Source organism: Sycon ciliatum, chromosome 1 (assembly GCF_964019385.1).
Source record: "Sycon ciliatum chromosome 1, ocSycCili1.1, whole genome shotgun sequence".
Taxonomy (NCBI): domain Eukaryota; kingdom Metazoa; phylum Porifera; class Calcarea; order Leucosolenida; family Sycettidae; genus Sycon; species Sycon ciliatum.
Window position 1 is genome coordinate 11161647 of NC_088643.1, and position 14133 is coordinate 11175779.

At 46.8% G+C, this 14133-nt stretch overlaps 1 protein-coding gene across 2 annotated transcripts in view; it reads right to left on the reverse strand.

The window, feature by feature from the left end:
* The window catches only part of LOC135813146 (calcineurin-binding protein cabin-1-like), a 60593-nt gene that overhangs the window by 20534 nt on the left and 25926 nt on the right, over positions 1 to 14133 (reverse strand). For both annotated transcript variants that reach the window (XM_065326365.1, XM_065326370.1), the window contains exons 23-36: positions 10767 to 10837; positions 9748 to 9865; positions 9321 to 9373; positions 8678 to 8776; positions 8213 to 8305; positions 7630 to 7736; positions 7277 to 7355; positions 6315 to 6406; positions 4694 to 5092; positions 4049 to 4145; positions 3504 to 3569; positions 3076 to 3108; positions 2255 to 2408; positions 862 to 940 (exon numbers count right to left, since the gene is read on the reverse strand). In XM_065326365.1, the coding sequence (XP_065182437.1) occupies positions 862 to 940; positions 2255 to 2408; positions 3076 to 3108; positions 3504 to 3569; positions 4049 to 4145; positions 4694 to 5092; positions 6315 to 6406; positions 7277 to 7355; positions 7630 to 7736; positions 8213 to 8305; positions 8678 to 8776; positions 9321 to 9373; positions 9748 to 9865; positions 10767 to 10837 (1540 nt within the window). The remainder of the gene's footprint in view (positions 1 to 861; positions 941 to 2254; positions 2409 to 3075; positions 3109 to 3503; positions 3570 to 4048; positions 4146 to 4693; positions 5093 to 6314; positions 6407 to 7276; positions 7356 to 7629; positions 7737 to 8212; positions 8306 to 8677; positions 8777 to 9320; positions 9374 to 9747; positions 9866 to 10766; positions 10838 to 14133) is intronic.

The window sequence follows — 14133 nt, forward strand, 5'->3', positions numbered from 1 at the left end:
CCAGTTTTGTTTTCTTTCCCAGCAGGTGTCGTCTCACGTCAATAGAAACTGACTTAACAGAGCACATGCGGCGAATGGTGATATTAAGTGAAGCCAGGAATGACACTACGACAAGCTAGAGTGCAAAGAGATGGATGGAGATTGCAAGCGAAGCCAAGCGTTTTACAAGGGAGCAGGGCAACAACACACACTATCGAACGAAACCTCGTACAGGCACTGTCGGGTGACGAAGAACTGGGGAGGGGGGGGGGGGGGGGGGGGCAGCCTCGTAGCCTGGACCGTTCATGTATCAGTCTATGCGCAGTAGAGTCAACTTGCATATATCGCTATGCTGTGCTACGATCGAGTATCGTTACGGGCAACGCTGACCGTACATTGCAAGCAAATGCACACACAGAGCACTGCTATGGCAAAGTGAAAGAGACACATCCAGTTTTGTTTTCTTTCCCAGCAGGTGTCGTCTCACGTCAATAGAAACTGACTTAACAGAGCACATGCGGCGAATGGTGATATTAAGTGAAGCCAGGAATGACACTACGACAAGCTAGAGTGCAAAGAGATGGATGGAGATTGCAAGCGAAGCCAAGCGTTTTACAAGGGAGCAGGGCAACAACACACACTATCGAACGAAACCTCGTACAGGCACTGTCGGGTGACGAAGAACTGGGGAGGGGGGGGGGGGGGGGCAGCCTCGTAGCCTGGACCGTTCATGTATCAGTCTATGCGCAGTAGAGTCAACTTGCATATATCGCTATGCTGTGCTTGGTAAAACTCTGGCCTGTCCATTCACTACTGTAGCGTATTTCTAAAGCAAAGAGATGCAGTAGAATCATGAATGACACAAAAACAGTTTCTACTTACTGCGTTCTGGTGGTGGGTAGGACAGTGTGATCGTGTCCAGCCTTCTCCAAGTACAACTGAAGAGACTCCAGAGCCACCACTGCAAAGCATATTATTATGCACAAAAACAAAACAAAATTTCACGGTTCGCGTGAGACTCGTTTAGACCGAGTTTTCCGCATCCGCAGGAACGCCACCACCCTCAAGGATCAAGAAAGACACAGCGATCAAAGTGAAACGATTCTAAAGAGACACGACTACGGACGCGAGACCCATACGAAACCCACGCGACAATAGCACAAAATGCATGGAAATGTTGTGACGAAAGCAAGTCATCCCACACCTAGTTAGCAGTAGGAAAAGACTAAACATGCAATGGAAGTTATGGAACAAATTGGAATCATACATTAGAGCTTTGGTATACTGACTACTACGTGTACTACTACTAAACTCACTGGACAGAGTCATGTCAACTCCATATTCACACACGCACACCTGCACTCACATTTGTTGTATTACTAGAGTAGTTGGAGATTCGGAGCTTTGCCTGCCGAGTGGTTTCTACCAGCTTTTTTTCGCAGTGTTTTAGTACAAAGTCTATTTCCCTTGGGGTGCTAACCGCAAGGCGTGCATGATGGCAAGCCTGGAAGATGGAAACATCCCACGTTGGAGGCGGCTGCGTTCGGAGCAGCGTCGCGAGACGTCAGCGAAGTTTGATTGCCCGAAAGGAGTCAAGGTGATGGGCATTGGCGAAGCGCTGGGGGATGCGATAACAACGACTTGGCATCTGTGAAAATACATTCGTCTCGCATACCGACGCCCGGGATGCATAGAACAGTGCTGCTCAATGAAATCCAGTTGAACTGTCAAGTACGCGCATGGCCATAGACCTGTGAACACTGGGCAACGAAATGGTGCAAGGCGCAAACTTGACTCACATGACTGGATTTCATTGAGCAGCACTGTACCGTATACATGTATGCCATTGGTAGTTGAGAGAGGCTTGTCGAGGAAGGCCTGGACATCCAAGGGAATGACACTGTTGCCACATACCACAGTTGCGCTCACTGAAATCCGATCCCCAAGTGAAAAACTGGTGCCCTAATTTGTCACGGGGTCCGTGATCGGTCACGGGGTCCGTTTGACTGGTCACGGGGTCCGTGATTGGTCACGGGGTCCGTTTGAATGGTCACGGGGTCCGTTTGAATGGTCACGGGGTCCGTGATCGGTCACGGGGCCTTGACTGGTCATGGAGTCCTACATATATACTGTGTGTGCCCATTCCGTGTTGGGGTTCCATTTCATGGACACGCACACACATGCGTACACAGAAACGCACCCATACACACAATAACATTGATCTCCGCCGCAACAAATCAGCCCCCCCCCCCCAAAATAATTCGGCACAACTGACCTGGCTCCAGTGAGCGTGAGAGAACGGTGACGATACGCCGGAACAGGTTGAGCAGCTCCGTGCTGAGGCCGATCTTGGTGCTGTCAAACGTTGGCTGAGTCACCGGGCAGAAGAACTCAAAGAGATCGATGGAGTGCGTCCACGTTAATTCAATCTACAGCAGAACAGCAACATACAGCAGACATACACATGTACTCGTAAAGTGCTCGTAAAGTGCTCGTAATGTACTCGTAATGTACTAGTAGTAGTACCACACAGTGGACGATATGGAACAAGTACATGACTGTACTAGTTATCAGCGGTTACGAAGGACGGAGGCAGATCAATCTTCAATCTAATATGTACGCATGCATCAAAGTTCTCTCTCGCAGCCAGCCAATAAGACAAAATAATTCGTATTGAACGTGTTCGTTCCCTTCCAGTTGGTGCCCCGAGTTTCACGCCAAAGGGCAATCATCACCATTGGTTGTCTGATGATAGGCCTTTGGCACGAAGCTCAGGGTAACAACTGAAAACTTGCCCCGCTTTCATTCCGTCCACTACGCGTGTGTGTGTGTGGCCAGCTCTGCACAGTGTGTGTGTGTGTGTGTGTTGAGCACCATCGCAGCAAAAGTACTGCCTTCGTGGACATGCACTCGTAACGTACTCGTAATGTACGATGAGAAATCAGGGTGTACACTACATTGTACAACATGACCAGATCGGAATGATAAAGTGTAATGAGTTACAAAAGTGATCTAGCCTTAAAAAAAACAATTCCAATGCTGTATGTAGGGGCATGGCATAGACATATCCGCACATTGTCGCAAAGGCAAGCTTACCTGCGGTGAGCCATGGTCCTCCAGCCTTCGAGCCTGACAAACAAGAAAACAGTTTCAAGAGAGCAATTCGAATGGCCTACTAGTAGTCGGATTCAGTCTCAGTGCGCAGGAATTCCACCCACCCACCCACCCACCCACCCACCCACCCACCCACCCACACACACACACACCCACCCACCACACACCCACACACAATGCACTGACATACAGCACAGTTTACAAACGCACAACACTCATGGCCTGGTCTTCACGGCGCCAAGGCGGATGGACACCAAGTAGCAACCATAACACTAGAAACTAGAAACACACACACGCACAAGCACACACACACACACACACGCACACACACACGCACACACACACACACACACACACGCACACACACACACACACACACACACACACACACCCATGCCACGCAATCATACCTTGTACTTCTTGTTCGGATGGCCGTACAGACAAAAGTAGCACTGCTCCAGTTCACGTACCACTTCCTGGGATAGGACAGTAACAACAGCAGTGACAGCAACAGTCAACTGCACAGGTGGATACTCGGAACGAAAATGCGTTATTCTATCGTGGTGGTCATATTCACAGAACTTCATTGTCCACAGAAATATAAATAGTTCGTTTGAGACTGGGTTACCCTACACACACCATCCCCAAATCAAGTGGTCTATTCGCTGCAAATTACAATATCTCAATCGAGACTGGGTTAGACTGAGTTTCTGCATACGTAGGAATGCCGCCATCCTCAAGGATCAACCACACTAAAACACTACAAAATAAAATGAGGTTGTGCAGACAATCCATTGGCTGGCAGAGCATAGCTGCAGTGAAGCGCTGCCACCAATAGGACTGTGGCAGCGTCTCAACTGTCTGTGCACAAGAGTCACATTCGTTTATTGTACAAGTACTGTAGCACCCAAGTTACAGCACCAATGCCCTAGGGTTCAGTGCTTGCACCACTCACATCTCTAGTGACGCTGTCAAGCTGCGGCAGGAGTTTCTTCCCTTCCTTGACCAAGATCAGCAGCAAGTGACCATCCATAGAACAGCACAGACCGTGTCTGGAGCATGGAAACACGAAACACACAGGGAGAGAACAGCTCAAATACTAGTAGGACATGTTCTTGAATTCACCAAGCTGACTGCACAACACAAGCTCTCTTCAAGTCTTAGGCCGTGTATCGGCTACACCACTGGAAAAGAAGACGGCCGCAGACAATAAAAAACAAACAAACACACACACACACACACACACACAAAGATACACACAAAGATACACACACACACACACACACACACACACACACACACACACACACACACACACACACAGAGATACATGCACAGATACACACAGACACATACACGCACACAGATACACACACAGATACACAGACAGACAGAAAGACACACACACACACACATACACACACATACACACACATACACACACACACACAGACACGCACACACACACGCACAAACACACACACACACGCACGCACGCACACGCACACACACACACACACACACACACACGCACACAGTAGGAGAAAGAAAGAAAGGAGAGACAGGGTCAGACTAGCACAAACGTGACTTAAAGCCTTACCTGCCCAGTATGGCATGTGCCATTTGCAGTATACGGAAATGACCTGGCAGCGGGTCATGCTCCGCTGCACTAAACGTTGAACTAGCAGACGAGTTGGAATCAGTATGAATCCTACCAATAGATGCAGCAGAAAACATGTTGGAAATCACAGGTGTTGTCATGTCTGTGCTAGCATCCATTGGCTCATCACAGGCAGTCGGTGTAGGTGCAGTCTCGCTGGTGGGGTCGGTCGGTAGCTTGTCCGCCGTGCCTACTGCAGATTCGGCAGTGGCTGAATCGCTCTGCTGTTGTGTTTCGCCTGTCGTTGGTGGCTGTGTCGTCTCCTTGGACTGAGCTGCATGGTTGGCAATCTTGCTGAGAGGTAGTTTGTTTGGAGTGTTACTTACAGATGGTGAGATTCTGCATGCAATGAGGAAGAGAAGCAGGTAAATACACAACATTTTCACGAAACGAAAAAAGTTTAGTTAGGACCCTCCCCCCACCCCCACCCCACCCCCCCCCCCCCCCTGAACAAAAAATAGATTGACTTGACAGCAAGAATGCCTTGATGTCTCACGTATCAACATATTTCAAAACGAAACTCCCCTTGACCCACCAAACATAAACGAAACTTTTCTCTTTGTGTAAAAGACCGATACTATGGACGGCCCCTGAGAGAGGTTAAGATGCACGTTAATTCTAAAGTGACGCAAAAGTTCACCTCGCGTTATTTGGCTCGCGTGTCGAAACACAACGCGAATGACCTGCAGCTCACGTCGAAATTAGGAGTTTTACGCCAAATTTGACATGAAATAGCGCGTCACGTCGGAAATAACGTGCATCTTAACCCTTTATTACCGGCCTGCAGACTTTCGATCATATATGATCGAAAGTCTGTAAGCCAGCAATATCATCGTCACTCCATCATTTCTTGTGCGAATTCAACAATCGAAAGGTCTATTTGGTAGCGGAAACTCCAAGCTATCCAATGCAACAGTCGCCAAAGAGTTACGATGTCGGACGCCAGAGATATCGCGCGCCGTATTCTCATCTCGGCAAATTCAAATTTTTGATCGATCACTTCGCCATTTTTGGGGAAAATCCCTTTTCGTGTGCTCTTTGAGCGACTAAGCACATGATAATGACGTAGTCGGCTGAAGTTTGAATCGTCTCAAACAAATTTGAGCGTTCTGCGATGAAGGAGGGTGGAATGGCGTTGATGGGACGAATTTGCTTGCATATCAGGCTTGGAGACGACTTTGCTGTGTTACTGCGCCTGATTTGTGGCGACTGGATAATGGAGCTTGGTACCCTGGCGTTGCTCTCGCCAAGAGCTTTCCAACGAGCCCTAGATTGTGAAAATCAAGTGAAGGAGACCAAAGTTATGACCTGGTGAAGTTGGAAATTGTGCTGAAATTCGTAATTCTGGTGCATGCTGTGCAAGTAATCCGGTAATAAAGGGTTAACCTCTCTATTACCTCTGCAGCACTTGGCATTCCTGCTGTCTGACCATAAACATAGACCGGTGCAGGTGTACACATGCACATACATACATGTGTACATATGCTCACACACACAAACAAACACACACACACACACACACACACACACATTCGCACACATATAATCGGTGTACACTCACTGTTTTATAAGAACATGCAGCACTAGCCATGGCAATGCCACTGGTAACGTGTCCTGACAAGTCTCCAGGTTCATGGACATATGGTCAATGATCTACTCCACACAGAATACACAGAAACACACAGAAACACACACAGACAGACAACACAGATCAAGTCAACACGGCGCAAACAAGGCAAACGTAACTACATGCACAGTGGAATCAGTCACTTATAGACACCCTGGGGGATGTAACTTACTAAATTGCAGAAAGCATTACACAGTAGGGATTGCACAGGCATGCCCCGACTCTTGTGCAGATGTTCTTTGTTGAGAGGTGTCCGCTATGGGACGTTCCAGGCCCGCCAGAATGTTGGTCCAGTTGGTCAGGTTCTCACCGGATCAACATTCTGGCCACCGGCACGGGTTTACTACTATGGAGGGCATGTGTACCTATCATGTCATACACACAAGTACTGAAGAATGAAAAGGCTGTGATACTAGTACTACCGGGTCAATGGAAAACTGCTTCCGGCGGTCCTGCGTTCCACTGCAGCCAAACGTATACTATTCTCAGGCATGTACTTGATATGTAGCTGAACCGAGGAGACCGATGGCACTAAGCTGCAACTCTGAACAGCATACGCTGAAAAATCCATAGAAAATCCTGTTTTGTTTTCTGCTGAGAAAGCAAAGCAGGCACTGCAGTAAGTTAGATAGGCTACTGTAAAAGCCATATATATAACGAAGTGCTACTATCTAACTCTCTAACGAGTTAACGAGGAGAAATCTGTCGTTAAAATTATCGTTATACAGAAATGGATACATATACTGTCCTCTTGAGCGTTGAGAATGAGTGAGAATCGTTACCTTTGGTACACGTAAACTAGTCAATGTTGGGAAATCGTTATATATGCGCCTCGTTAGAATAATGGCTTTTGCAGTACTACCGCCAGTGTAGTTGGTGCTGCATTCCACACTGACCTGAAGCAGACTATTGGCTAGGCGCCACTGGTTCAGGCTAGGAAGGTTAGAGAAGAGTGTTCCGGGTTTCTTCAGACATCTACAGGACACACACACACACGAACACACACAGACACAGACACACACACACCGACACACACACACACACACGCCCATCACACATAGATAATACGTGAGACGACTATCAAGGTGGTACGCTAGGACAGTGTAACTACCGACCAATATCCTATGAGGACCACGTCATGCTTGACTCCAACAATGTCGACCAATGCACAACCCTAATCCAGAAAGCCAAGGGCAGGCATAGACAGTACAACAGAACGTGCACCTTTCTTTCTTCTTCCACACCTTACTTTGGTATGACTTCCAGTATCTTGTTGAGCAGGTCCAGGTGTTCGTCCATGCCATCGTTGGACTTCAGGATATCGGAGACATTGATCTCAGCACAGCGCAGGCAATCCTACAGTGCATCACACCAATCAGCGAGACAACACCTCTTACCATGTGCATCAATCATGAATATCTTGTTCGTTGAGGACTGCTCAAGACCAGCAAGAACACGCGATGGCTGATATTCCGGAAAGCCACCCAGCCAATGCTGCTGAAACATCACATATTCTTTATAAAGATGAACCGTGTAGATCTACATGTAAATGGCCAATTTTGAAGTGTATAAGTTCCTGGAAAACCTTTGCTTTGGCTTGTAAAAAAAAGCAGATGAGGCGGGTTGTGAAACAAAGATAGCCCAACTTCATTGAGTAATCCGGCAGAGTAGACCTTGTTGTACATTGTAAATAGTGAAAAGCTGTGCATCCAGGTTTTCGAAATAAACTATCAATTACATTGCATAAACAGCGTACTAGTACACAAGATAGGTACACCGCATGACTTTACTTTTTACCAAGTCATCATGACTAAGAGAGCTGCATGCCATACCTGGAAGCGGCCGAGTTGGAAGTATGCGTCCTGCAGGAGAAGGAGCTGACGATGCCGTTCAGATGGGCCAGCTGTGTTACCAATCAAGTCGAACTGAAAACGGGAGAGAGAGAGAGAGAGAGAGAGAGAGAGAGAGAGAGAGAGAGAGAGATCTTCAAACGCTGTTGGTGACCTACAGTATTTCAAAATGATTTCATTACAAGAGCACAAGCATGACAGTAAAGAGTGCATTCAATTCAGGCATCGGCAAAGACACTACGCCTTCAGCACACACGCACGCACATACACACACGCACACACACACACACACACACACACACACACACACACACACACACAAACACACACACACACACACATACACACATACAGTCGTGCACACACACACACACCTACAAGCACCCCCCCCCCCCCACACACACACACACATACACACAAACACACACACCCGAATGTACCCCATACCTGTGGGTCCTTATTCGCGGAGAACGTGTCCTCGTCCAACAGAGGTTCCAGCGTGTCGATGACTTTCTCGTGATTGCCGGAGCTGAAGTTTTCCTTGATCTGTAGAGAAGGTGAAGAGGTAATAGTGATGAAGTGACAAGAGCTGCCTGCAATGTATACATTGAAGTGAGTGTCGGTCATGAGTCTGATAGCATATCAACGCTGTACAGGTACATGTACTGTACTGTATGTGCAGCAGCACTCTGCTACATACAGTCAGAACTCAAAAAGGAGCAGAGTGATGATGTCATAACCCAAAAGGAGCAGAGTGATGATGTCATAACTAAAAAAGGAGGAGAGTGATGATGTCATCATCCATCGGCTGCAAGCAGTGCCATGTACTAATGCATGCCTGTGCATCGACCTGCCTGTACTGCGATGCACTAACGACGCAGGAAGTTTGGATTCACTGCGACAGAACGCTGAGCATAGAAAATGATCTCTGAGGGGTTTCGGACTCTTGACTAAGAGTATACCGAACTCTCCACAAGTGGGCAGTTTGATCTGGGTTACCATAAGCTCAGCTGGTGCACTCAGGAATCAGTCATAAAGGACATAGTCATTCAAAAGCCACACACATAACACTGACAGGTTGTATGAGTACCTCATCAAAGGTTTTCTGCTTGGTAACGGTGTCAATCCGCTGTCTAATGGTTCCTGCATAGCAGATTCGCACACGCACGCATGCATGCAAACACGTACGCACACACATATACACATGCACAGACGATCACAGTCAGACCGTAACAAACACCACAGGGACACACCGCCGTACACATTGAAGAAAAGCCGAAAGACTCTGAGCTCCGCTGATGAGACCTAAAAAGGTCAAAACGGAGATTGAGCATGCACGATCATGTACAATCATGTACTTCAAAGTACGACCAAAAAGATCACTTGAGAAGTTGTTACCGGTATCAAGGAGTCATGATACCAACAGCCCAAAAGCAAGGGAAAGGCACGGATACGACCAACTGCACAGGCAGTCGCTGTTAATAAGAAATAGAAATTCATCATAAATAAGTGCGTACCACCAGATATGATGGGGTTGTGAACGGCGGTTTTGATGCTGAACACTCGCAGTGGCTTGGCATGGCTATCATCCGCCTCTCTGCCAGGGTTGTCATCATACTCGACGGCATGCAGTGCCTGATACACAACAACCAGAACAACAACAAATCTCTTATAGTCCTTATGCACATTGTACAGATGTACGAAGTTCTGTACTATGGCCGTAGGTGTGTACATACCCGGTTGGGTGTTCATTGTGTGCTATACATGCGCGTTTGACCCATTTAGCCTCACAATTCATGGCAAACGATCACTTTTCAAGCCTTCTTCACTTTGGGATTGAACTAACGACTAGCTAGATCTCTGCCGGAAAAAGATTTCGTATGAAATGCCTTCATGGCCCATTTCATAGTGGAAATAGCAGTAAACACAATAGGGTCCTGCACATTCAACACCCAACCGGGTCTACGGGATTCTACAAGATTATACGGGATTTCGTGCATCTGTACAATGTGCATAAGGCCTATTGGCCACAGGTCATCGTGAGAATAAGTATTTGAAGCAAGCAGACACATGCAAACAACAGTGGTCAACTTGCAGTACTGTATTTCCCCGATTATAAGTCGCAGCCCATTCTCGCGTCCGAACCAAATCGTCTCAATGCATTCACATAAGTAAGAAGTCACTTTGGATTGTAAGTCGCACCGCACCCCCTTCTTTGCCCTTGACGTTTACTTTAAACAGTGTGACTTACAGTCGGGGAAATACGGTATTAGTAGCAGTAAGCAGGGCCCTTCTAGCCAGGAAAAAAATTGTAGGGGGCGGGCATGGGGAAACAAACAGTTCGCCCATTTTTTCCACGTTCCACTATTGCCTTGCCTTGTCACATGAAATGCAATGTACGGGCTCAGTGAGCACCTGCAACGATTGATTTGTGGCCGCATTTCCGTTGTGTGAACTAAAATAATCGAAAAATCAGTAGGGTGGTGCGCTATCAGAGTGGGGGGGGGGGGGCAATGCAGATGATCCAATCACGTACCTTGTAGAACTGACCAATGGCCGCCGCAGACTGATTAAGCTGTGTGGACACATGCGCTGAGAGCCAGTAGACTGATTACAAACACACGACAGAAGCACAACAACAGACAACAGTACTATGCTTCGAAGGGGATCTTGTCAACAAAATAATGCAGGAACATCAGAAAATGAGCTCAGCAGCAGCCGCGGCAGCCACACTATCTACCTACGCACAACACAATCCCCAGAAAAAGTACAGGCAGCCGGTAATAAAATCCCAATAGAGAGTTGTTTTGTCTGAGCATTCAGATGTAGAATACTGTACAAGAGCACCTGCATGCTGTGACATTGTAACTTGTTGAAATTTAATACGCAGCTACTGTACAACTTTAAACTACTGTAAAACCAGAAAGTCTAGCGAGTCACAAAGTCTAACGTTTTACGACCAATTTTTTCGTTGCAAATAACGTTATCGTGAACCCGGTTTGAGATGTCTGTGTAAAGATGCGCATACAGATGCGTGGCCAGGTAGCCATCGTTAAACTTTCTGCACGTTATCAAACCAAAATTACACAAATGCTAAACTTTTTGGTCTTTAAACTTTCCGGTTTTACAGTACTTCAGAAGTAGCCAGCACTTCCACTCCATACTCCACACCAGTCCGTGCGCCAAGGCCCTTGAGAGACCGATTTTCATTTTCTCGCGGGAATCGTAGCCTCCAAGGCGCCGCACCTGCGGGCTTGTTTTCTGTTGATTTCGCCTATCTCCGAATGGTGAATATTTCAATGAAATTTGCTGCTTAGAGCCCTTCTAGTCTCGTCAGGAGACCTTTCCTACACTGGAGAGATGGCTCGGAGTGATGTAGACACCTATGGCCGTACCCCGGAAAATTATTTTGGAGCTTGCAGTTCGTGAGCAGCCACCAAGGACGAATGTCTCATTTTTGTAATTGCTGAAACGAGGAATATGGTCACCAATTTCACACCAGGTAAGGCATTTACCCATCGCGGACACTAAAGCCGCTTTGTGGTGTGATAGACCAAAGCTTTATCTTTCGAATGCACGAGAAATTAGAGTGATACCTATGTGCCCCACAATTGCACCCGAAATAAACCACGCACAGGCAATATTGTGATTTTATGAGAAGAGACAATTGAGCATGCTCTAAATCGTCATAACCTGTTGTGTTACTTTTCAAACACCACTCCGAGTGAGCATCTACCAATCCTTTATCAATTTTACAGGGACATTTGAGCTTAGGGGACAGAGGTGGGATATTTCACCAGCTGAAGTACTAGATTTTTTCTGAATTTGTTGACTACTAGGTTGCATAGTGTAAATATGTCAGTATTATGTGCATTATTGTGGTGAAATTCTGAGCATCTAATTATTATAGGCACAACAGCACTGGTGCATGCCCTCTCCTAGATCCTGCTCTCTGACTTTTTTCTTGCATTACACGACTCAAATTCGTCGAATGAAATGAAGGAGTAAATTTGTTGCTGCCAATTAACTGCATCAGTTCTGTTTTCCTCTGCTGTTCTTCTTTCAGTGTGGTGACTTCTGATCCATGAGGCGATGGCATGAAGTCAATAGTTTGCAGTATGTGCAATATGCGGCAGTCTCTCTGTCAATGAACCTGTGACAGCTGAAGCCCAGATGTTGCAGTTTGATGTCTATGGCCAGCAGCAATCTGATATTGTTGCACCTTTCCTTCCACACACAGCAATGCGGAATATGTCATGGACAGACATCGCTAAACTGCCTCTTTTGAAGAAGCATCGCAATTCTTGTTTGCCAATAAACAACAGACTAGCCAGCTATAATTACAATTTGGAGGTCGGAGACGCGATCCCGTGAACGTATTGCGCCAACTGCAATGAAGAAGGCCTTAGTGATCTGGATTTATTACCATTCTCGTGTGGATAACTATGGCGTTCTGATCCAAGTCATGCAGACTATAAAATGCCTTAGACGTGAGATAGTGAAGGTACTGCCGACAGGAAGCCAACAGTGGATATGAACCACGCCGCCAGCATCATTCTGCACACCAGGAGAATCCAATACATATAGCTGCCAACTCTGATGGTATACACCCGATAACTTGTTTGTTTCTCTAAGATTGGTATACAATTATACATGTACTAGTGCAATCTCTATCCATATGCGTAGTGCACTGTATTTGTTCCCGGTGACTGGAGGTAGTTTATCATAGCACTGTTTTATGTCCTGGTTTTGTTGAAGATGAGCATTACCCAGTTAACTTGCTAGGTACTGTAGTGGATGCACATCCCACTGTTTGTCATTGTATCCTTTTATGTAACATGTATGCATTCATCCGGCCGCGCTGCGCGACATGCCAGTTGTACCGTACGCACTTTAGCTGTACCTGCCTGCCTGGCTTTTCCTTTGATCTCTCTGTCGTTCTCTGTATTCCCACACACTTGTGATTTGTAGTAACGAAGCTAGTTACAAGATGTCTTTGGTGCGTTTGTAGAACCACTACATGGTGTCAGAAGTGGGATTCGAGTGCGTTTGTAGAACCGCTACAGGTACCGTATCAGTCAGCTCTTTCAGCATTTGGCTTTGTGTCAGGGGTGGTTGGCGGTGTCGCGGGTCATTCCACAGTCCGCAAAGTTGACGTTCTCGGCAACGGAGCGACCCAGTAGGCAATTGATCACCGATAAATATACTGTCATTGGTATCACGGTGCACCACAATGGCATATGGTGTGAATATCATTATGTTATCCTGCAGCGAGTCCTTGTCGTGTAGCTTGCGAAAGTTATTGCATACGGTCATTACGTGCATAATGCATAGTACTGTCTGTACACTCAAGTTTCAAGTCCAGTCCATTTTTTGGAAATATGGGCTGGACACTAACGAGGGCCTGGTGACGTGTTCATAGGGTTGAGTTATGCCAAATGGTGCCATTGGCTGGGAGTGAAAGCCTTGCCCCACGCCTGCACCCTAAAAAATGTTTCAAAAATACTCAAATTCGACGACGGCTGAGAATCTAGGAAGATGCCGGACCACAGCGAAACAAGTCATCTGGCTGAAAAACGGAATACACCATTGCGTTGCCACGGCTAAGCGCAATTTTTAGGCTCACCACACAGGTAGCGAAATGCCAAAACAAACGAGCCATAGACACAAAACCATTTTCCAAAATTGTCCACCTTTGAGAATGCGACTCAAAAAGTACCCGCAAACTGCCCAGTGCGGAAAATGAAAAGTCAACTTTTAGACGACCTTTTTGAGTCTGGCGCACGGACTGACACAGGGCTCTTGGAGTTGATGGACGAGCAGTTAGTTGGTTACCCACTCCCACTGTGTCACTGAATATAATATTTTTTTCTTAGACCAAGAGTGGTGCAAACAAAGGCGAC